Source organism: Mandrillus leucophaeus, unplaced genomic scaffold (genome assembly GCF_000951045.1).
Source record: "Mandrillus leucophaeus isolate KB7577 unplaced genomic scaffold, Mleu.le_1.0 Scaffold561, whole genome shotgun sequence".
In the NCBI taxonomy this organism is placed as follows: domain Eukaryota; kingdom Metazoa; phylum Chordata; class Mammalia; order Primates; family Cercopithecidae; genus Mandrillus; species Mandrillus leucophaeus.
The window spans coordinates 1,307,757-1,331,668 of record NW_012106042.1 but is presented as its reverse complement, the minus strand read 5'-3'; the positions used below and the strand labels follow the sequence as shown (position 1 = coordinate 1,331,668).

The 23,912-nt window shown below is 36.4% G+C and overlaps 1 protein-coding gene across 4 annotated transcripts in view; it reads left to right on the top strand.

Annotated features, from left to right (window-relative positions):
* The first annotated feature begins 456 nt into the window (after positions 1-456).
* PDCD10 (programmed cell death 10) overlaps positions 457-23,912 on the top strand; it is a 51,962-nt gene continuing 28,506 nt past the window's right edge. The window contains exons 1-3 of one of the 4 annotated variants that reach the window (XM_011998223.1): positions 457-587; positions 9,844-9,916; positions 15,291-15,500. In XM_011998223.1, coding sequence (XP_011853613.1) covers positions 15,405-15,500 — 96 coding nt within the window. In that variant the 5' untranslated portion in view covers positions 457-587; positions 9,844-9,916; positions 15,291-15,404. Of the gene's footprint in view, positions 588-848; positions 962-4,368; positions 4,645-9,843; positions 9,917-15,290; positions 15,501-23,912 lie in introns of those variants that run through there. The other 3 variants (XM_011998224.1, XM_011998222.1, XM_011998226.1) reach the window with 3 other exon arrangements.

The following is a 23,912-nucleotide window of genomic DNA, read 5'->3' as shown; positions in this document are numbered from 1 at the left end:
CGATGTGCCCGGGGCTTAGCTGCTCCTCCGCCCTGTGCAAGTCCCCACACCAAGCCCTCCCTTCACCCGGGTGATTTCCCCGAGGCTTCCTCTCCACCCGTACGGCATACTCAGCCCGACAACCCCACGATCCCCACCACGGGCCCCTCACCCCCTTCCTTCCTCTGCTCTGTCAGCCCGCCCCCTCAATGGGTGAGGCGCCTGCGGGGCCTACCCGGCACCCTGATTGGCGCAGGTGAGGGCTTGCCCCGCCCTTCCTCTCCCTTCCGTGCACCATCTCTCTTCATCTCACCTCCTCCCGCAAAGGCAGGGAACTCTCCTAGTATTGGCTAGAAGTGTCCCCACCCATCGCCTCAGGATCTCCCGCACGGCCTGCCGGGAAGTGTAGTCTTCCGAGTGCAGGAATTCCGGACAACGTTGGCGAGCGGGACTACGAGTCCCCATAGGCCTCTGCGCGACTCCGGCTGGGCAGGATTCCGGACAACGCCTGGTTCCTCTCGGGTCCTTCCGGCGTCGCCGGAGTGAATTGATCCGGGAGTTGAAGAGGGCTGCAAAGGTGGGAAGTGAAGTCAGTGCCTCAGTTACTGGTAAGGTGTAGCTGTTCTGTCCCAGTCCCCGTAGCTCTGCACCGAGCAGAAGAGGTCTAGGGTCACGCAGGGGCCATGGCTGAGGCACTCGGGCTTGATTCTGGCAGGCGGAGCGGACAGGGCTGAGAGCGGGGCCCTACGGGCGTAAGCGAGGTTACCCTACGCGAGTGGCGTAAAGCGGGTTTGTAAATGCCGCCTGCCGGCTTGGGCCCGAACGCCTCCAGGAAGTCTCCTCTAGGTGGGGGCGGGAGGGGAAGGGCGAGGTTGGCCCCTGGTGCCCCGGGAGAGGGGAGAGGGCGGATGTGCCTGGGGTGGGGTCCTTTGAAGGTGTGGCTTCGCACGGAGAGGTGAGGCTGCTCTTTTCCCCCTGCTTTGTAAATAAGAGAAAGGGAGGAGGAAGGAAAGGGTGCTGGGCAGTCTGCTCTCGGGGGTGACTCGGGTTATGCCCTTTGAGGGAAGGGGAGCACTGGAAGAAGGAAGAGACAAATGTTGAGGTCTACGGATTCAGTTCCAGTTTAATGATGTGGCCCTCTAAGGAGGTAATTTTGCCTTAAACAGAAAGGCTTGACCCTCGTAGGTGTCATACCTAAGTATGTTTTTACTCCTTTACTGCTTTCAGAGCGCTTTCATTTTGGGATGCTGATGAGGAAACCGAGGGATTATATGACGTGCCCAAGGTCACACACGTAGGGACAGACTTTCTGAATCTAGTCCTGTTCGAGTCCAGCTTCTGGAGTAGGGACGTTGGTTGTGCTTTTTGAAAAGAGTGGAGGAAGTTGCAAAGTAAATGTATTTTATGTAGTACATCTAAGAAGCCATTGTGAGATGAAAAGTTGTTTCTTGAACTGGAGTGAAATTCCTCAATAAAGGAAAGAACCTTTTGGGAAAAAAAGGGTCAGTTTTAACTTTTACAGATTTCCCCCTCTTTTTTAGGGATGTATTAAATGATAGACTCTACTCTCACAGTTCATTTTTAAGGGTAGGTAATAGGATGGGAGAACAACAGTTAATATCCATCCTTAGAAGAACATTCTTTTCTTTTTCTACTTTAGGACTGTTTTTACTCTCATTTTGTAAAACTGATACTAGTTGGATTGGAATTCTTTCACAAAACTTTAAACTTTTTTCAAATAATGTTAGGAGAGTTTAGTGTGCCCATTACTAGAAAAGAAAGTACTTTGCATTTCTTGGAGGTAACATCGTCTTTTTTGTTTGAGATTTTACTTCTCCCCCATTTTCTTGACTTTAGGCTGTATTTGTGTGTGTGTCTGCAAATAATAGAATTAGGCTGTTACATATTTTTATTTTTCTTAGCATCATCTGTGACTTTCAATTCATTCTTCCTTTACATTAAAGAATGAAAAAACAGTACACTTACATTTTATCTCTTGCAGAAAATAGTGCCCTTATGCAAATGTTATCCTCTATTATGACCAGTTATAGCTCATGACTATTATTATTGGATAGGTTTTTAATAGAATTGTAAGAGTATGTTCATTGATGCCAGAATTTCTTTGTGATAACTTTATATCCATAAAGGTTAGCGTGTAATAAATCATGGCTTACTCTTAACATGTAATAAATCATAGCTTACTGTATTATGTATAAGTTGATCATCAGACTATGCTGAATTTTGAATGTACTCTGCAGTTACTATATTATCAACAATATAGTAACTTTTTAATGCAAAAATTTTTTTTTGGAATAGAGGTATTCTCTTACCTGATGGTTGAAATTAAGATGGTCTGGAAATTAATACGATTTTTAAAATAGAAAAAGTATGGTACTATAGAATGAAGTAAAATCAGGAATAATGTACCATGAGTAATGTAGTACACAGACAAGGAAGACCCAGTTAAACAAATGGAAAATTATGTGAGGATAACTGACTTTGTGCTGGATTAAGAAGGGTGCGGTGGTGTAAATAGACCACAAACTGAACATGAGTCAGTGATGGTAAAGGAAGAATATTAATGTATTTTCTAGATGACAATGTAAGTATTTGCCTTTTGTTGAAGGAGGTATGAAATAAATTCTAACCTTTGGCACATAACTTTGTCATTATGGAAAGAGGTTTTGAACTATGAGGAAATTTTGGAAATAATGTAATGCATTTGTTCAGTGTATTTTAGATTTTGTTCTTGGTTCATTTCTGCCACTACTCTATGTCTGAGGCCAACTATAGTTTTGATATTTCTTCTATTGGGATGGTGGATTAATGTTTGCATTGTTTTTAATCATCTTTCAATCACATGCTGCAGTATTGTTGTCACTTTAGATCTCTGCACGTTGGATAGTTAAGAGTTCACGGAGTTATGTGTACACATGTAGTTTGCGGCTCACCAGTGTCTTCATTTCTTCTCATGCTGGGCTTTGCAGGAGCCTTATATCAGCTTTTGGACGTAATTTCTTATAGGACTTGGGATGTCTTCCATATGTTATACATCTGTCTCTTTCTCTTAAGGTTGTAAGGTCTGTGAGAATAGGGGCTGTTATTGTAGTCTCAGTAGGTAAGGTAATATTTACGAAGAGAATGAAGAAGCTCAGGTTGGTTAAGTGACTTGTAACTGGTGGGAGTAAGATAAAAATCGAGATCTTCTGACTACAGATCTTTAATATTGTGGAGTAAAGACTTAGTTCCCTTAGATTTACATGAGAAAAAGACAATGTGACTTAAATATTCAAATACTATTACTTTCTTACTCTGTTTAACACTAAAAATTTATCTCTTCTCCTATCCAACTCTCCGTCCTTATCCCCAGCCTTTCTCATTTACCATGCCTTTTGGTTACTACATACATAAGCTCCTTCCTGACTTGGTGGCCATTGCATATTCCATCTCACTCCTTGGCCTACCTAAATGTGGCTACCTGATAGTCAGTTTTCATATCTCAATTTAAATATTCTTTCTCGGGGGAGCCTTGCCCTCCTTCTCAAAACCAGAATATGTTCCCGCCATGTATTCACCATACTCTGTACTCCTTTGTGGCATTATGATAATAGAAACTTAGTTATTTCTGTATTTATTTGACAAATATTGTCTCCTCACTGGACTATGAGCTTCCTGAGCAGGGCCCTCTCATTCGTCATGTGTTACCCTACCCCACTACTTGCGTAGTACCTGGCACAATATAAGAGTTCAGTAAATATTTGCTGAATGAATGAAGGAGTGTATTCATGCACAATGCTTCCGGCACTTCTCTGGGGACAGAAATAGAGAAATGAATAAAGCAGATATGCTTTCTGGATTGAAGTATATAAGAACTTTCAAATGAGCCATAATGCTTAGGCAATTTAGGTTATATGCAAAGGAGTCATTGACAGAATTTTAATATAAATTGTAGAAAAATGTTTGTTCTTTTTGGAGGTCTCTGAAATCAGGTTTAATTTTCTAGATGGAAATGACAAAGGAATCACTTTCATTTACAGCAAAATTGCTGTGTAACACAGCATTTTAGAGATCACTGTCCTGCTTTTTGCAAGCGATGTTCATTATGACAAAATACAGACATGGAAGAAACTTCTAATGAACTCTTCTTCCCTAATGTTACCTCATTTTGCCCTAAAAACCTTTATTTCCTCTAGGTAGTAGTATTAACGCTGTTTTATAGCTGAAGACATCAAGAAAATAAGTAAATTTACTTATTAAACTAAAAAAAGTTTAAATTGCTAGAGTTTCCAAAATGTAGGTACTGGAACCATGGTTAGAATCCAGATCTGTCTCCATATTCTAAAATCCATAATTCTTCCTTTTTCTTTGCTTTTTTGTTTTGTTTCTTGCTTTTTAACTTTGCTATCTTCCTATGAATTATACCTTTAATATCACTTAATTTAGACAAGGTGGCTTTGTAAAATTGAGTAGTTTTTGTTTCAAAGGAACTTATATTTTGGGATTCCTAAAAATTTTTGTAATACTTAAGTGAATCTTATTTGCTTTAAACCTGGAGACTTAAGCATAAAAAGATCAGTTTTTAAAACATGCAAACTGAATTTTAGTGATAAATCGTGTTAGGTTTTGGTCTTGAAAACAAATTCCGCAGTCATTTGTTGTACCACAGTATGGCATAGAGTAAGGTCAATAGTCCTGAGTTATTGTAGCCTTATATGCCTTCATGGATTTACCAGTTTACTTTTCCACAAGATATTGTCGAAAAGAGATTGCTGATATTTGGCTTTAAAATTTAGTAATACTATCCATTTTATTATTAAAAACAAGTCGTTGCTAAATCCGAAACTTTTTAGAAAGTCAGTGTTGATGTTACTTGAATCGTGGATGAAATATTCATATTTACCTAGCATAACCAGTATGTGGAGGATGAAGCTGAAGTACTGCTTTTTATATGTTGTTGGACAATTAAGGTCATTATCGTAGGGGTTACTAAGAATTTTAAGCCACTTACACGATAAATAATTTTTTCCCATAATATAAACTATAAAAGTGGTTTAGAAGTTAAATGTCATTGTTATTTATGTTACTGCATTTGAAATATTTTAGTAAGCTGCGGTGTTAGAGGGTTATGCTTTAGGGACACACACACACAAACCCAATGCAAAAATTAAAGCACATTTATTATAGCAATTAGAAATAATTCATGTGCTGAAAGATAAACATTGTGGTTTGATGGTTCATTTTTGTCTGTATGAAGATGGAAATTTCAATTTTGTCATTTAAGCTACAAAATTTAAATGTGTCTTAAATGTATTATATTACATTTATTTTTCAAGCTCACCCTTACGTTTTTGGCTATGTATAACCATTTTTAAAATCACCCAGAGGTGATTTTACACTATTCAGTTTCATTCTTATACAGTTGACAGAATCAAGGTTGCCTATAGGGTTAAAAGAAAAAGAAAAGAATTTTATTAACAAGCTTATTGACTATTGGGTAACAGCAGTGGAACATGTTAAGTGGTAGTCACTAACATAGTCAGGCCAGTCCCTTGGGAATAAGTTTAGCAGAGGTTAGTCTAATGACTTTTTGATTCATTTACTTATTGAATGCATATTACCTGTGAAATTGCCTTAAACCTTCTTTGGAATGAGCTGGAACCTAGTATAATAGCTAGCTTTTATTGAGTAGTAAGTAACTGTCAGGTCTCATGCTAAGCATTTTGCAGGATCTCTTATAATCCTTACAACAACCCTTGGAGGTAGAGGCACTATTACCTCCAATTTTTAAATGAGGAAGTTAAAGTACAGAGAGGTTAAGGAACTTGCCTAAGGTTGCAGGAAAAATTGCTTGGAATTCGGATTTGAATCCAGGCTGGCTGACTCAAGAGACCATGTTTTTCATCATTAAAGTAAAAATGATGTTAGTGATTGAACTGCGTTGGAGAGAAATTAGCATTAAGAGTTGTAGTTACAGAGAAGTTATGTCTTAAATGCTAAGGTCAGCGTGGCAGGCAGAAATTACTTAATATTCAAACTTTTGAAAAACCTATTAGGAAGTACACGTTGTAGCACACAACTTCAACACAGCCAGTTTTTTTCTAGCATTGGAGTAGATTTCTTTTGAGTACCAGGTGAAGTGTTTGACTTGTTATTCAGAGACCATATTGAAAAAAGAAATACATATATTATAGTACAAGAGTCACAATCAGTGTGGCAAGCTGCTCTTTGTGAGAGCTCACTGTGGCTCTCAGTCTGGTGGGGGGAGAGGCAGATCCATGTTTCTTATCTCTCTCATTCTGGGACTTTTGCATATGGAATGGAATTACCATATACTCCAGTAGTTATTTTTAATAAAGTTATTTTTTGTTTGTTTTCTTCAAACAAATGTTCACCATGTCTGTTGAACTTGCATAGGGTAGGAGTATCGTGTGAAGCGGGTATGCTCCCTGGAGTGTTAATGCCAAGTGGCAGTGTAACATGTCACTGTGTTTCTTTACTGTCTGTCTTCCCTGCAAAACTCCATACCCTCAAGGGTTTGTGCTATTCAGCTTTTCATCACCGTATCTCCAACTAACACTGTTGCTGACTTAGACTGACTATGCAGAATAGTGTGTTGGATACTAGGAAATAGAGAAATGGATACAATTTCTCTTTAGGGAGTTTATACTTTAGTAGATACAAGGGGAAAGGGTTGAAAGACCATTGTATGGACATTTAGTCTTTCTAATATAGTAAGTACTTCCATGTGCATCAGTTCATTTTATAATTTTAGATTACAGCTGATAGAAAAATAAATGATAGTGTGTCTAACTGCCATCTGGTCCCTGGCACTGAAATGGGTCTCCCTGTCTTATTCAGTCATTCTCTCTTACTTCAAGATAGACTGGAATTCAACTGAGATTGAAGTTATGGAATGACAAAACCCTAAGATGTTACACACTGGCTGCCTCCTCAGACTTATATAAGGTTACTACAACAAAAGCCTGTTGGGAATGTTAAATGAATCAGACCTGGCCTCTAGACAGCAACTGCTCCCTATACGAGTTTAGATTGTTGCAAGGTTTTTTGTTGTTTTTTTTTTTTCCCATTTAATTCCAAAGCGTTTGGAATCCTTTGGTTTTTTTTTTTTTTTTTTTTTTTTACTTGAGAAATGCACATCTTTTTCTTTGTCTTTATCCATATTAAAATTGGCATTTATGCAATACTGTCAAAATTTGAGAGATTTCCAAGGTTCTGCCTTATTTTTGGTATGCTTCCTTAAAAAATAAATCACACTTTTGCAAAGTGAAGGTTACAGGAGGAACTGTAAATGCAGTAAAAACAGATACTATTCTGACCCTAATTTCTTCTTGTAAGCAATAGTATTTATATTTGAGATCAATTGGGAGCCAAAGGTAAAGTTAAATGGCATCATCAAGGTAGAATCTTGGCCTCATTAGCACCTAATGTTAAATAAGGCAGAGGCTATTTATTGTCTGGGGCTAATACTTTTTATCAACATTTGAGTGGCCTGTAGCAGTGTTTTTGGTGCAAAGGTAATGAAAGTACCTGTTGCATGTTTTAGAAGATCTTAAGCCATTAGGAGTCATTAAGTTAAATTCTAGGTATCTAAGATTATAAGTGATACAAAGCAAGTAGCTCTGACCCAGGGTGGTACAGATTCCTTTAATTGTACCTTTAAGCAGAGAGGGCATAAGAACAGTCTGAGGATTTAAGTTTAGTTTGATTTCTAAGGGATTTTAAAGGAAAGCTTTAATTAACATCATATTGGAGAAATTAAGACAAGGAATAATATTAGCAGAAAGGAAAATAGACATATACCTCAATTAAACACCGAACAACTATTCAACTAGGCATCATCATTCATGAACCACTAGATTGAGAACTTTATGGGCAAAAGATAAACATATTCAAGGAGACAAATTTGTTTCCTGTCTCCCAACAAGTATTTTCATTTAAATTTTACTCAGATCAGAATTTACCAAAAATTTAGACATAGGGAAAAAAAATGAGGATTGTCAAAACTAAAGAGATGTATATTTTTCCTCCTGAACAAGTTGCTTTGAAGTATCGTAAGGAGCCAGTTGTTACTATTTTGTTATTGTTTCCATTTCCCATCAGCTAATTCAGAGGTAATGAGCTCTTTGATTTTGTTGTCAACTTTTGATTATCTTGTATAGATTATCACCTTTTATGAATTATCTCAAGGGCTTTGATCAAATCTTGATTTCAGTCTGCAACCCAGCCTGCTACCCAACCTGCTTCTGGACCATGGTTTCCTTTGTTAAGTTTACCTATGTACATTTAGAAAAAGTAATTTTAACATTGACTTGGCAAATAGTTTTAAAATGCCCCGATGACCAAATTAGTTTATGTAAGCCAAAACTAAGTTTATTTATGCACCCATTTTGGCAAATGGGAGAAAAAAGATTTTGAAAATATGCTATGTAGGTGGCCTTTATGACATTGTGATATCAGTGTTTGAGTCTTATTGTGTATGTTATGCAGGGGGAGGACTAGGGTGAGGCAAGAAATGTGCCTAGGGTACAAACTTTGAAGAAGCAGTAACTCTCCAAGTCGTGCAGATCAGAGCAAAATTTTGTGTTCCAGGCATCTGGTTTGCCTCACCCTAGTTGCAGTCGATTCCATGTCAGGTCCCTATAATTTTGGCTAAAATATTAATAACAATATGAATAGAATGGTTATTGTGTGTTAGCTACTGTATTAAGTGTCTAATATGCATTTATTACTCTTAACCTGGGGAAGTGAGTACTTCAATATTTCTGATTCTCACTAGTTTAGAAATAGAGATTTACGAAACTGAAATGATAGCATCCAGCTGAGCAAAAATTCAAACTGAGGTTTTTTTCTTCCAATCTGAGCACTGTCTCCTGCTGTATACTGTCTATGTGTAGAAAAAGTTACTTCTTACCCATTTTATAAATTTCTGTATTAAACAGTACTCTGGCCAGGCACGGTAGCTCATGCCTGTAATCCCAGCACTTTGGGAGACTGAGGTGGGTGGATCACCTGAGGTCAGGAATTTGAAACCAAACTGACCAACATGCTGAAACCCACGTCTCTACTAAAAATACAAAATAGCCAGGCATGGTGACAGGTGCCTATAATTTACCCAACTACTCGGGAGGCTGAGGAAGGAGAATCGCTTGAACGTGGGTGGAGGTACACCACTTCACTACAGCCTGGGGGACAGAGTGAAACACTGTCCCCCCCCCAAAAAAAAAGAAACAGTATTCTACAAAATATGTAAGTGCATACACTTGACATGATGCAGTTAACTTTTAAAGTTAACTTTTAAGGTGAGTTAGAAGTCTCAGCAGCACCAAGTTGAAGATCCACAAGCTTGTGCTGCTAAGTACCCTAGAGTTGTCAAACATATTAAAGAAGAAACTAAAGCATAGAGAGGTGAAATGAATTGTTCAGAGACAAAGATAGTTTATAAATGACAGGACCAGAATTTGAGTCCATGCTTTGAGTCTTTAAATGCTTATGCTTTTTCCTTGTATCTTTCTGCACAAACTGTCCATTTGATATTTTTAAAGCATATATATAAACAATACAGTGGTAAAGTGCTATATACACTTACCATTAACAAGAGATTGCTTCTAGATGTCCCTAAGTGTAAAATTATATAATTACTAAACTGACAGTAGTGTGTGTTCAAGGAGCTTAAGTTCCACTTAACTTTATTAAGAAAACTGGAAACGGAAGACATTGAATTATAGAAGATGTAATTTGCAGGTCAAGAAGAAAAATGTAGGTATATCCTTAAAATGTCAAGCTCATTTTACTCTATAGTAGGATCACTGACTTACCCTATTCCTCTGCCTCCCTTTTTCCTAGCTTTCTCCTCTCAATCTTGGTCTCTTGTTTGGAAGTGACTAACAACGTTTTGGCATGAGAAAATCCTAAAAAGGTATGTGAACTGTGTCAGCAAATGTTAACCCCGCCCAACTGTGTTAAATGGCCAGCCTGTGATCTATACAGTCTTTGTATATTTCCATTTTCTGTAAGAGCTTGATGAGTATGTTACTTTTGTTTGTTTGTTTTGAGACGGCATCTTGCTCTGTTGCCTAGGCTGGAGTGCAGTGGCACAATCTCGGCTTACTGCAACCTCCGCCTCCCAGGTTCAAGCAATTCCCTTGCCTCAGCCTCCCGAGTAGCTGGGACTACGGAAGCCCACCAACAAGCCCAGCTAATTTCTGTATTTTTAGTGGAGATGGGGTTTCACCATATTGGCCAGGCTGGTCTTGAACTCTTGACCTCAGGTGATTCACCCGCCTTGGCATCCCAAAGTACTAGGATTACAGGCATGAGTCACCATGCCCAGCTGAGGAGTATGTATGTTAAGTTACTGAAAGAAAGCAAGGAATTGTCAGTTATTTGAAACCCTGGGTCAACCAGCTCTTGGGGAGGACTTCCTTACTAGAATTTGTAAATAATTTTTAATGATCTGATGATTAAAAAAAATTTGTCTTAAAAAAATTCCCATGAAATTACTTTGGAAAGTATAGCTGATAACAACAATGAAATCGTATTATCACTGAATTTTGGGTCCAATGATAATGTGGCTGGGTCCAAGCTTTGTTAATAGAATTAATTTGATTTTTGTGTTTGTTTTTATTTTGCTAGGCATGCTATTTGAAAAGTATTAGCAAGACTGATTCAATTTATAAATTGTCCATCTCTTAACTCATGAATTTGGTCACTCAGCAAACATTAAGTGTCTGTTATGTGCCTGCTTTGCTGACTCTAATGTCTCTATTGGGAAGAAGAAACACACTTTGAGAACATAAACACAGGATTCTGCTCACTGCTAGAATGAACACACTTCTCTTAACTGAATGTTCATGCACATTTTGTTGGAGATCCAGCATACATGTCAATCAGTCTTTCCCTTTTTAGAGAGAGAAATTACAGGAATTGTAAGAATTTAGGGCCAACTGAGAGGACTGAGTACTGGATTTTACTAGAGAGAAAAACAAGACAATAAGACCTGCCTGCCTACAAACGTTTTAAGTGTAGAATTACTTAAAAAGCTGTTTTTCTAACCAAGAAGTGCCTATACCAGTACCAAGAGCTTCTGTTGGTCCACTCCTTTCATTTGGTAGTAAATAGCTTTGGCTCTAGACTTATCTCAAGTCCCAGATGGAGTAAAGTAAGGCAGTTTCAGGAAATACTGATTCTGAGCCCTGAGATACACCCGTGTCTAGCTCTTTAAATGAGCAGACTCGAGTTGGTTAGGGAGGGCAGAAACACCAGAAATTTAAGAGTTTGGCAGTGGAATGGCGAATACCTATGTTTTTGGGCTTCTTACTCTAAGCAAGTGATAATTATCTTTAGCTCAGGAAGATATTTAAAGCTGATTATCTTCTGTTGAAAACTATCAGTGCTAGTTTGGATATTTAAGAAAATGAGTGGGAAATTATAAATGAGAAGATTGCTTATACTCTATGTTGATATCCCGATATCACAATGGGTGTTTTTGAAGAAAAATGTGTTTTAAAGTATGCCTTTTGTCTAAGTTCTTATCAACATTTCTGGTTCCTGGTTTTTATTCTGTGGATGCTAACAGTACACCAAGCTTACTTTGAACTGAAATTTCCCCTCAAAGCAGTACATTTGAAATGTCAGTCATAAAGTTCTTGCTATGATGCTATCATACCAACATTAAATTTTTATTATTTATTTAATTATGAGCTAGAAGTTGTGACCAGGAGCAAGTCACTACACCCTTTTTGGACTTTGGTTTCTACTGTAGATAGTGGAATGGATGAAATAACTTTTTAAGGCGTTTTCAGATGTGGGATTTGTAGTCACTGATCTTCAGTTTTCTGTATGTGCATAAACAGCACCTGCTTCAGAAAATAATATACCTTAGAGGGCTGAAATTCTGTTAATGTGCTACCCAGCTGCTGGGACGTGCTCACACTCATACTAAAAGGAAGGCACCTTGTCAAAGGGGGCCTCAGACCTCACTCAGCTCAGCTGACCTTTGCTGTTTCCATAGCAGGCTCTTTGTTGCGTGGAGTAATTGCACGTTGTCCTTTGAACTATTTCAAATGAAGAAGCATGTGAAAGGAATGACAAAGGCATATTTTAACTTGAAGTTGAAATTGACAGTAATTCAATATTTAAAAAGTCGTATTGGAATTGATGATTTTTAATCTCATGTAAATGCTACTGAAACTGTGAGTAGCCCCCATTGTTAATGTGTGTTCTGAAAAGTTGAGTTTTAAATTGGTTCTTTGGAGCATTTTTCATAAGAACACTATTAAAAGATGGCATGTATGCCGTAGGCCAGCCACTTATGTAGCCCATGATGTTGCCAAAATACTGTTCTTTTTGTTGACAAATAAGCACTGCTAGTAATGTAAAGTTAGTTTTAGAGAAGAGACTAATTATTAAACACTAGTTTTAAAAATATTAGACGGGCGGATCACGAGATCAGGAGATCGAGACCATCCTGGCTAACACGGTGAAACCCCTTCTCTACTAAAAAATACAAAAAACTAGCTGGGCGAGGTGGCGGGCGCCTGTAGTCCCAGCTACTCGGGAGGCTGAGGCAGGAGAATGGCGTAAACTCAGGAGGAGGAGCTTGCAGTGAGCTGAGATCCGGCCACTGCACTCCAGCCTGGGCGACAGAGGGAGACTCCGTCTCAAAAAAAAATAAATAAATAAATAAATGCCAGTATTTACAAAAGGTAAAAATTAAGTATTTGAGTAGGTTTATTGGGGATAGGTAGGTAGAGATGTCAGCAGTAATTCTGAAAGTGACTCTAGCCACTTACCTTATCCCTTTACCTCTGGGAGCCTCTACGTCTGCAGTTATATGCGTATGTGTTCAAAAGAGTAAAACACAAAAGTAATTCCATTGTGCTTACTTTTCTTATAAGTATTTCACCTCCTTTATACCGAGATTCTTGAAAGCTTAGACTCCTTTCTTACCAGCTCACTCTCTTAGCCCCTGCAGGGAGTTCTCACCCCAGTATATAAGTACTCTGCTCTTTGAAGGTTATCTCTTTAACCTCATCAAGAAATCAAATGCTTTTTAAAAGTTACTTTCCGTACTCAGTAGCATTTAAAACTTTTGGCTGCCTTCTTCTCTTTGAAACTTTTTTTGTGATGCTGGTTTTCTCCAGTTCTCTCATAGCGATATAGCAGCTTGACTTCTCCCTTGTGTGTGCATCACAATTGTATGTTTTCTGACTTGCCTTTTATAAAACATGTTTTATGGGGCCAGAGACTGTCTTGTCTTGTTCACTGCTCTATATTTGATATCATACCTCTGTAACCAATGAAATATTTATTAAATAAATAATTTTTTTTTCTGTCACACAATGAGAGAGCTCCTCAAGGTCTGTTCTTGGTTTTGTTTTGCCATTTCTTCGTTTTTCATTGATGATACCATGCCTTTGCTGCTGTCTATATTCTGCATTCATTCTGTCCTTTTCATTTTGACTGATATCACTGCATTTTAGCCGTCCTCCTTTTCTCCAGGTTTTTTTTATTATGAAGTTTTCCCAATTTATTTTGAAGTGGAGCAGATTACCAAGTGACATTAAGTAGTTAAATAGGAACAGTAGGGCCACAATTGGTATTTATCTACTTCTTTTTGCTTATGATTTTGGTCTTGTTTATTTCTGACATAGGTACACTAAGTCTCTTAGTTTTCCTTGTTGTTATTCTTCCTCCATTCTCTTCGTCTTGCTATGACCAAAGCCATCTACTTAAATGAGTTATATAATCAGGTAATGGTATTCTCTTTCTCCATAGAATGAAATTTAGGAATTCGCCTTTTGCTCTTTTTGTTCTGTGAAATCATGGAGTAGGTTTCAGGTGAGAAACAGGAAAACTTTGATGTTTAGAACTGTCAGAAATGGGACTAAACAGTTTCCGTAGGTGTTGAGTTCCGTTTCACTGGTAGTGATATGGTAGAATACTAAGGAGCTTTCAAATGGAACAGGTTATTGGAGCTTTTTGAAGCGTCACTGCAGGCCTTTGATTGTATCTTTCAGTCTCGTTAGGTCTTACACATTCTGGCACAGATCAATTTTTAATGATTAGGAACTACATTTCATACCTAGTGGTGCTAAACATACTCTAAATATGTTTAGTGAATTATAACTTCTGGGTACTTTTCTTGAATAGATGACGTGGGGTTCTTTATTTCCACTTCAAATTTGGTTTTGGTATATGACAGTATCAGATCTATATTCAGAGTCCTGGGATCAAGTCTTGGGTCTCTACTTGTGTGATCTTGGGCAAGTTATTTATTATCTTTGAGCCTGCTTTTACACTTGTAAAATTAGAATTGCAGTCTTTTTTAAAGCAGGTTATTATAGGACTAAATGCATGTGCAAAATGTTTTATGCTGTGAAGATGCTTTACAAGTAGTAGAAATTAATAAAAAAAATTGCTTTTTGTTTAATATAGGTGTGTCACTGCTGTCACTCATTCCCTTTACGATTAGGATCTGTTTTTTTTTTTTTTTTTAACCATAGCAAAGGAAATAAATAGTTGTATTCTCTTTAATAACTAACATGTTTCCTTAACATCTCAAGGCAAAATATCTTTTATTGTTGAATTCTTGATTTTAATCCCAAACTACCAACCTCTCTGGGTTTTTCTTCTTTCTCAGTTTTCGTGCCAGATTTGGACAGCAATTTCCATAGTTCTTCTAAATACCAAAAGGTATCACTGGCACAGTTAAGTAGTAGGTATTTTACCAGGTGGATCACATTTGGTAAAATTTTTTTCAATTTTATGTTTGTCTGAAATATTTGATGCTTGTTATATTTGTGTTATTTTCAGGTGACAGAATCAATAAACAAATAGCAAAAAGGTTTTAATACAAATGTTAAAACACCCTAGTTCTTTCTTCTTTATTGATTCTTTAATTTGTTTTTCTGCACACACTTACACATCATGCATTTCCTGATTATAATTTTATATTGTGTATAAATGTTATAAATATGTATCTTATTGATATGGTCTCTTAGATTGTATATGGTGGCATGACATGCATAATTATTCCATGGCGCTTCATAGAGAACTCTCTTGAGTTCAAGTTAAGCAGTGTCTTAAATCACTAGGAAAGGGCAGTTGTTGAGTCTTTGGAGGAAAAGATAAATTTCTTGCCAACTAGGTTTGCTTTCACAAGTAGAATATATTAAAAAATAGCTTTTCGTAAGGTAGGAAGGAACTCTGTAATTTGGAAAGGAAAATTATTGATATTTGTTGTTTCCCCTTAATATAGTAAATCTCTGTTCTTTCTTCCCTTTCACCAGATCAGTGTGTTTTGTGTCCAATTCTTTTATCACCAAAAAAGAGAAGAAATATTGCAGTGAATGAAGATTCCTCTGCATTTTAGCACTGCTTTTTCAACTGTAGTTGGCTTTTGAATGAGGATGACAATGGAAGAGATGAAGAATGAAGCTGAGACCACATCCATGGTTTCTATGCCCCTCTATGCAGTCATGTATCCTGTGTTTAATGAGGTGAGTTGGGTAAACATTTTCTTGCATGAACTCTGCAATTCTTTAATGCCCACTTTATTTATTCATTTGCTTGTTCTTTTGTATAAGAAATACTAGCATGAATTAACTCTTATCTGTGTGTTAGGCATTGTATCAGGGCAAAAAAGTAGTGAAAACAAAGCCAAACAGAAATGTCTCTTCCCTCTGGATATTATGCTATAATGGGAAAGAAACATTTAATAAAAGAACACAAATAATTATATGAATGAACAGTGGTGATGAAGTACTATGAAGTTTAAAAGCAGAGTATGTTAAGAAAGAAAATAGATGGGACCTACTCTAGGGGTCAGGACAGGCCTCACTCAAGAAGAAACATATATCCTAAGATCTGAAAGATATCTAAAAGAGATAAATGTAGTTAGTTGAAGAGTTGGAGGTAAGTCCATTCTAGGTAGCCAGAATAGCAGGCACAAAGATCTAAATAAGATATCATCAGTGGTGACAAAACTTTTTAAACCGGTATTTGGAAGATATCATTGCTTTGTATCTGGAAAAGATGTAGTTGCTTTTTAATTTGAAGAATTGTCTTAGACTTAATATCGATGTATTTTGGTGTTTTCTTTTAAATTAATATTAACATGCTAAGGTATGTAGAGAATTCTGGAACTGAAATTTTCTTAGAGATTATTTAATTCCTTTTCTATAATGGGGAACTAAGGCCTTGATATATGAAATTATTTTCCTAAAATTACCTGTAACTGAAATCAATATTTCCAGACTTCAAATTCAGTGGCTTCAGCCTTTTAAAATTTTAATAATTTTTTGCTATTTTATTAATCCAATTTGCCTTTAGTACCATTAAGCTTATTGTTACTGTTATAGTCTATATGCTCTCACCCATTTCCAATGAATTTTCATCTCTCTTTGTAAAATACTTTCATTATAGTAAGATTCTGCATTTCAAAACCATTTTTTTCCACATTATTGGATTTGATTACAGTTGTTGTATTCTATAATCTTAAGTCTTAGGGTCAGTAGAGAGTGATCCATTTACATTCGTTGCCATGAAAGCCACAGACTTAGTTGCCAATTCAGTCAACATTTTAAATTTTTAAACACTATCTCTCAAGTAATGTTAGGTTTGACAACCATAGAAGAATGGACAAAATGGTGACTTGGGTAAAAATTTATTTCTGTCACATAAAAGATTCTGAAAGCAAGTGGTCCAGGGCTAGTATTATTATGACTCAGTATAAGAAACTCAAGTTCTTATCTTCTGCTCTACCATCCTAGTGTTTGGCTTCCATTGTCAATCAAGGTCACCTCAGCATACAAGATAGCTGCTGAAGAGCCACCCATCACATCCTAAGTTGTTGCCTGGAAGGGGAAAAAGTGGGGCAGAGAGTGGGGTCCTGCTTTTAGCTGAGTTTGCTTCCTTCAAGTAGCCGTTTGAAAAGCCTACACAAGACTTCCACTTAATTTTTTCATCAAGAACTTAAGTCTAATGGCCAAACCTAGCCACAAAGGGGTTGAGAAATTTAGGAGTGTTGTTATCAAGGAAGAAACATCTTTTAGGCCTAGCACGGTGGCTCATGCCTGTAATCCCAGCACTTTGGGAGGCTGAGGCATGTGGATCACCTGAGCTCAGGAGTTTGAGACCAGCTTCAACATGGAGAAACCCTGTCTCTACCAAAAATACAAAATTAGCCGGGTGTGGTAGTGCATGCCTGTAATCCCAGCTACTCGGGAGGCTGAGGCAGAAGAAGCGAATCGCTTGAACTTGGGCGGTGGAGGTTGTGGTGAGCCGAGATCGCGCCATTGCACTCCAGCCTAGGCAACAAAAGCTAAACTCCATCTCAGAAAAAAAAAAAAAAAGCATCTTTTGAAAAACCTCCTGTTATACTGCCACCATGGTAGCACTGGAGACTTTTTAGGTGTGGTTATGTCCATCTTTGGCAGCTGTAGCCAACACCAGTAATTAATTTCACCATTTTTGTTATGATACTTACCCATTCATTTCAAGGAGCTATTGTTAGAAGCAAGTGGCTTTAGTTCTGTTTAGTAAATACTTACTGAATGCAGCCATTTGTTTGCTGAATACTTCTGTTAGGGTCTAGAGGTGTGAAAAAGGCTGCGTGCATGTTCTCAAGAATCTATTTGGAAACACAGATATTTAAGCAAGTAAATTTTTAAATTATTCTTGCTCTAGAAATTTGATAAGGAGACCGATCCTATAAGCTAGCGAGTAACCTATCTTGGTAACACTTTAATTTGACCTTCTCAGTTACTCCAGGAACCATTATCACAGTTCCACTCAGAGATACTCTCTTTTCATGTCTGTGTGTCTGAGTTGATAAGTTATTGGGCAAAGTTGTGTGGAAGAATTTTCTGTATTTATCTGGTATTTTGAGACTTTGCTTGAATGGAGGGAAATTTACGTTGCATATCTTCAGTTTAATCCTCTAGTGAATGAAGATAAATTAGAAAAACTTTTTGTTCTAACAATTTGAGTGGTATTTTTCCTGCATAATTCTCAAATTGAATTTACTGATCTAACATTGACATCATGGTGTCAAGCTTTTAAAAAAATTATTTATGTCGTATTCAAAAGCATGTTCAGAAATATAGGGTTTTAGAAATACGGATGGTACTTATTAGGGTTTCCTCTTTGATATAGAGATGAAAACTAGGGCTTGAATTGGGAGTGGAGTAAAATATTTATTGTTCCTTCAAATATGAAGTGTTTGGTTAAAAAAGAATGAAATACTGGCATTATTATTTGGTGTTTTAGTTTGTTAACATATAAATAAGATACCTAATCAGTTAAACATTATTGTTTAACTGTAGTTTACCCATGAATTTCTCTATATATTTAATAGGGAAATTATATTTTAGTTTGGCTTTTTCTGTGCTGTGCAGATTTAAAAGTGAAAGTAGTTGTCAAATTAATCTGCAAAATTGTACCATAGTAAGGATGACTGTTTTACTCTGAAGCTAAATGATTCACTAAATCTTGTCTACAGTGTATTGTAAGAGTTAAAATGATTACTCCTTCTCACCTTAACTTTAGGTCCATGATAGCTACAATGGTAGTCTAGAAGTCATCTTTTAAAGGATTTCTAGCTAGTAGGACATGTTTACACCTGGGGAAATTTTAGTACTGTTACTACAGCTTGTAAGCCAGAGTTATTTATGGCATTCTGGAAGCTTGATGTTTGTTAGACTTAATAAAGCTATGCCAGGACAGCTGAAAAGAAGTAGGCTTCTTGTTTAATCAGCTGCTGCGGAGTTCAGAGTCCAAGTTTATTGCATGTGTTGTAAATATACTGGGAAATAGGTTCCCTGATTGCATTATGGAATAATGGATTTCTGGAAACCTCATTTCATGTCATATCAGGTTCTCATGTAACTATTGTTTTGTAGTGATTCTTTGTATATCGGGAAGGAGAGAATGGTGGTTCAGTTTTTGATTCCACGAAAAAATAAGGCTTATGTTTTCTTTTCCTAAGACCATTTAGAGGAATTGTTTTCTCAAGCAATGTTATGTTTTGAAAAATAAACAATTTTGCAACTAAATATGAACTTTAGGTCACCAAAGGTTTATATGTTTGTTTACTAATAAATTACACAAAAGTATGCTTCTGTGTAAGTAATATGTTTCCATTCAGAAGCATCTGAATCAGCTATTTCTGCCATTTCTTGGCAGATATGGAACTCTTAATTTTTCCTAGTTATCAAGTGAAACCTGGGAATACCTCTCCAACCTTACCTACCTACTTTTTTTTAGAAGATAAAATTTTATTTTTATTATTTTTAAATTTTTTAACATTTTTGTGGGTACATAGTAGGTGTATGTATTTATGGAGTACGTGAGATACTTTGAAACAGGCATACAATGCGTAATAATCACATCATGGTAAATGGGTTATCCATCCCCTCAAGTATTTATTTTTTATATAACAAGCCATCCAGTTATACTCTTTTAGTTATTTTACAATGTACAATTAAGTTAGTGTTGACTATTGTAACTCTGTTGTGCTATCAGTAGTAGATCTTATTCATTATTCCTATTTTTTAGTGCCTATTAACCATCCTCACTTCCGCTCCACCCCCACTATCCTCCTCAGCCACTGGTAACCATCCATCTCTCTCTCTCTCCATGAGTTTAATTATTTTATTTTTTAGCTTCCACAAGTAAATGAGAACCTGTGAAGTTTGTCTATCTGTGCCTGGCTTATTTCACTTGACAAAAGGACCTTGGTTCCATCCATGTTGTTACAGATGACAGGATCTCATTCTTTTTTATGGCTGAATAGTTAGTTCTCCATTGTGTATGTGTACCACATTTTATCTCTATGGACACTTAGGTTGCTTCAAAATCTTGGCTGCTGTGAACAGTGCTGCAGCAAACATGGAAGTGTATAAATCTCTTCTACATACTGATTTTCCTTCTTTTGGAAAGACGGAAAATCCCCAGCATTGGGATTGCTGGTACCAGAGGATCATATGGTACCTCTGTTTTTAGTTTTTTGAGGAATCTCCAAGCTGTTCTCCATAGTGGTTATACTAATTTACATTCCAGCCAACACTATAACAGGATTTTCCTTTCTCCACATCCTTACCAGCAATTTGTTATTCCTTGTCTTTTGGTTAAAAGCCATTTTAATTGGGATGAGGTGATATCTCATTATAGGTTTGATTTTTCATTTCTCTGATGGTCTGTGATCTTGAGCACCTTTTCATATGCATGTTTGTCATTTGTATGTCTTCTTTTGAGGAATGTCTATTCAGATCTTTAACCCATTTTTAAAATTGCATTATTAGATTTTTTTTTTCCTCTACAGTTGTTTGAGTTCTTTATAGATGGAGGTTATTAATCCCTTGTTAGAATGACAGTTTGCAATTTTCTCCCATTCTGTGGGTTGTCTCTTCGCTTTGCTGATTGTTTCCTTTGCTCTGCAGAGCTTTTTAACTTGATGTGGTCCTGTTTGTCCATGTTTCCTTTGGTTGCCTGTGCGTGTGGGGTATTATGTAAGAAATTTTTATCAACACTGTTGTTCTGGAGAGTTTTGTGAATGTTTTCTTGCAGTTGTTTCATAGTTCGATGATTTAGTTTTGAATCTTTAATCCATTTTGATTTGATTTTTATATATGGCAAGAGATGAGGATCTACTTTTCGTTCTTCTACATAAGAATATCCAGTTTTCTGTGCACCGTTTATTAAAGAGACTCTTTTCTCCAGTGTATGTTCTTGGAACCTTTGTTGTTACTGAGTTCATTGTAGGCATGTGCATTTGTGTCCAGGTTCACTATTCTGTTCCATTGGTCTGTTTTTTTTTTTTTTTTTGCCAGTAGATGGTGTTTCGGCTACTATAGCTCTGTAGTATAATTTGAAGTCAGGTAATGTGACTCTTCCAGTTTCATTCTTTTTGGCTATTCTGGGTCTCTTGTGGTTGGTTCTATATAAATTTTAGGATTTTTTTTCTATTTCTGTGAAGAATGTCATTGGTATTTTGCTAAGGATTACACTGAATCTGTAGATTGCTTTGAGTACTATGGGCATTTTAACAATATTGATTCTTCCAATCCATTAACATAGCTTTTGTATCCAATTGCCTTCATCAATGTTTTATAGTTTTCATTGTAAAGGTCTTTTAGTTCCTTGGTTAAGTTAATTCCTTGGTATTTAATTTTATTTGTGGCTAATGTAAATGGGATTACTTTTTTAAATTTCTTTTTCAGATTGTTCACTGTTGGCATATAGAAATGCTGCTGGTTTTTATATGTTGATTTTGTATTCTGCAACTTTACTTAATTTATCAGTTCTAATAATTTCCTGGTGAGTCTTTAGGTTTCTCCAAATATAAGATCATATCATCTACAAACAAGGATAATTTGACTTCTTCCCTTTCCAATTTGGATACCCTTTATTTCTTTATCTTGTACAGCTGCTCTAGCTGGGACTTCCAGTACTGTGTTGAATAACAATGGTGACAGTAGGCATCCTTGTCGTTTACCAGATCTTAGAGGAAAGGCTTTTTTGAGAGTTTTTATCATGAAGGATGTTGAATTGTATCATATGCTTTTTCAGCATCAGCTGAAATGATCATATGATTTTTATCCTTCATTCTATTCATAAGATGTATCACACTGATTGATTTGCATATATTGAACCATCCTTGCATCCTGGAATAAATCTCCTTGGTTATGATTAATTATCTTTCTAATGTATTGTTGAATTTGGTTTGTTAGTATTTTGTTGAGGATTTATTTATCAGAGATATTGGCCTGTAGTTTTCCTTTTTCGATGTGTCTTTGCCTGGATTTGGTATCAGGGTAATACTGGCTTTGTAAAATGAGTTTGGAAGTATTCCCTCCTCCTCTGTTTTGTTGGAATAATTTGAGTAGGATTGGTATTGGTTCCTCAAGTGTTTGGCAGAATTCAGCAGTGAAGCCATTGAATCCTGGGCTTTCTTTTCTGGGTGATGTTTTTATTACAGCTTTGATTTTGTTTCTGGTTATTGGCCTGTTTAGGTTATGGATTTCTTCCTGGTTCAGTCTTGATAGGTGGTATATGTCTGGGAATTTATCCATTTCCTCTAAATTTTTCAATTTATTGCCATACTGTGGCTCATAGTAGCCACTGATGATCCTTTGAGTTTCTGTGGTATCAGTTGTAATGTCTGCCTTTTCATCTCTGATTTTATTTATTTGGGTCTTCTTTTTTTCTTAGTTGGTTTAAAGTTGTGTCAATTTTGATTATCTTTTCAAAAAACCAAGTTTTTGTTTCATTGATACTTTGTATTTTCTTTGTTTTAATTTCATTTATCTCTGATCTTTATTATTTCTTCTCCTCGACTAATTTTGGGTTTGGTTTGCTCTTTTCTAGTTGTTTAAGATGCGTGTTATTTGAAGTGTTTGTTCTTTTTTGATGTAGGCACTTACAGCTATAAACTTCCCTCTTAGTACTGCTTTCACTGTATCCCATAGGTTTCGGTATGTTGTGTTTCTGTTATTTGTTTCAAGAAATTTTTCGTTTTCTTTCTTAAGTTTTTGATTTATCCACGGTTAGTTCAGAAGCCTATTGTTTGATTTCCTTGTGTTTGTATAGTTTCAAAATTTTCTCTTACTGGTTTCTAGTTTTATTTGATTGCGTTTAGAGAAGATGTTTGATATTAGTCGAATGTTTTAAGACTTGTATTGTGACCTAACATATGGTCTGTCCTTGAGAATGATCCTTATGCTGGGGAAAAGAATGTGTATTCTACAGCTATTATATGGAATATTCTGTTTAGGTTCATTTGTTCTATAGTGCAGATTCAGTCTGATGTTTCTTTGTTGATTTTCTGTCTGAAAGATCTGTCCAATGCTGAAAGTTGCATGGTGACGTCTCCAGTTGTTATTGTATTTTGCTCAGTCTCTCCATTTAGCTCTAATTATATTTGCCTTATATTTATGGGTACACCAGCATTGGGTGCATGTATATTTACAATTATCGTATCCTCTTAATTGAATTGACTCCTTTATCATTATATAATGACCTTGTCTCCTTATAATATTTGTCTTGAAATCTGTTTTGTCTGATACAAATACAGCCCCTCCTACTCTTCTTTTTGTTTCCATTTGCATGGAATATCTTTTTTCGTCTCTTTATTTTTAGTTCAGGTGTTTTTATAGGTGGAATGTGTTTCTCGTAGGCAACCAGGTTGTTCCTATTTTTTAATCCATTTACCAATCTTTTTCTTTTGATTAGTTTAGTGCATTCACATTCAATGCTATTATTGATAAGTAAGGACTTACCCCTGCCATTTTGTTATTTGTTTTCTGGTTGTTTTGTGGTCTTCTCTTCCTTCTTTCCTTCCTTTCTGTCTTTCTTTTAGTGAAGGTGGTTTTCTCTGGTGGTATGTTTTAATTTTTTGCTTTTTATTTTTGGTGTATACATTGTATTTTTTTTGAGGTTATCGTAAGGCTTGCAAACACTGTCTTATTACCTATTATTTCAAACTGATGTCAGCTTATCACTGATTACATAAATAAGCAAAAAGAAAACTAATAAAATCTCTATACATCATCCCTCTCGTTTTTTAACTTTTGTTTCTCTTTATGTCTTATTTTACTGTTTGTCTTGAAAAGTTGTTATAGTTATTATTTTTGATTGGTTCATCACTAGTCTTTCTACTTAAGAGTAGTATGCATACCACAATTACAGTATTATAGTATTCTGTGTTTGTGTGCTTACTGTTACCAGTGAGTTTTGTACTTTCAGAAGATTTTTTATTGCTCATGAATGTCCTTTTCTTTCAGATCGAAGAACTCCCTTTGTTATTTCTTTTTTTTTTTTTTTTTTGAGACGGAGTCTGGCTCTGCCACCCAGGCTGGAGTGCAGTGGCCGGATCTCAGCTCACTGAAAGCTCCGCCTCCCGGGTTCACGCC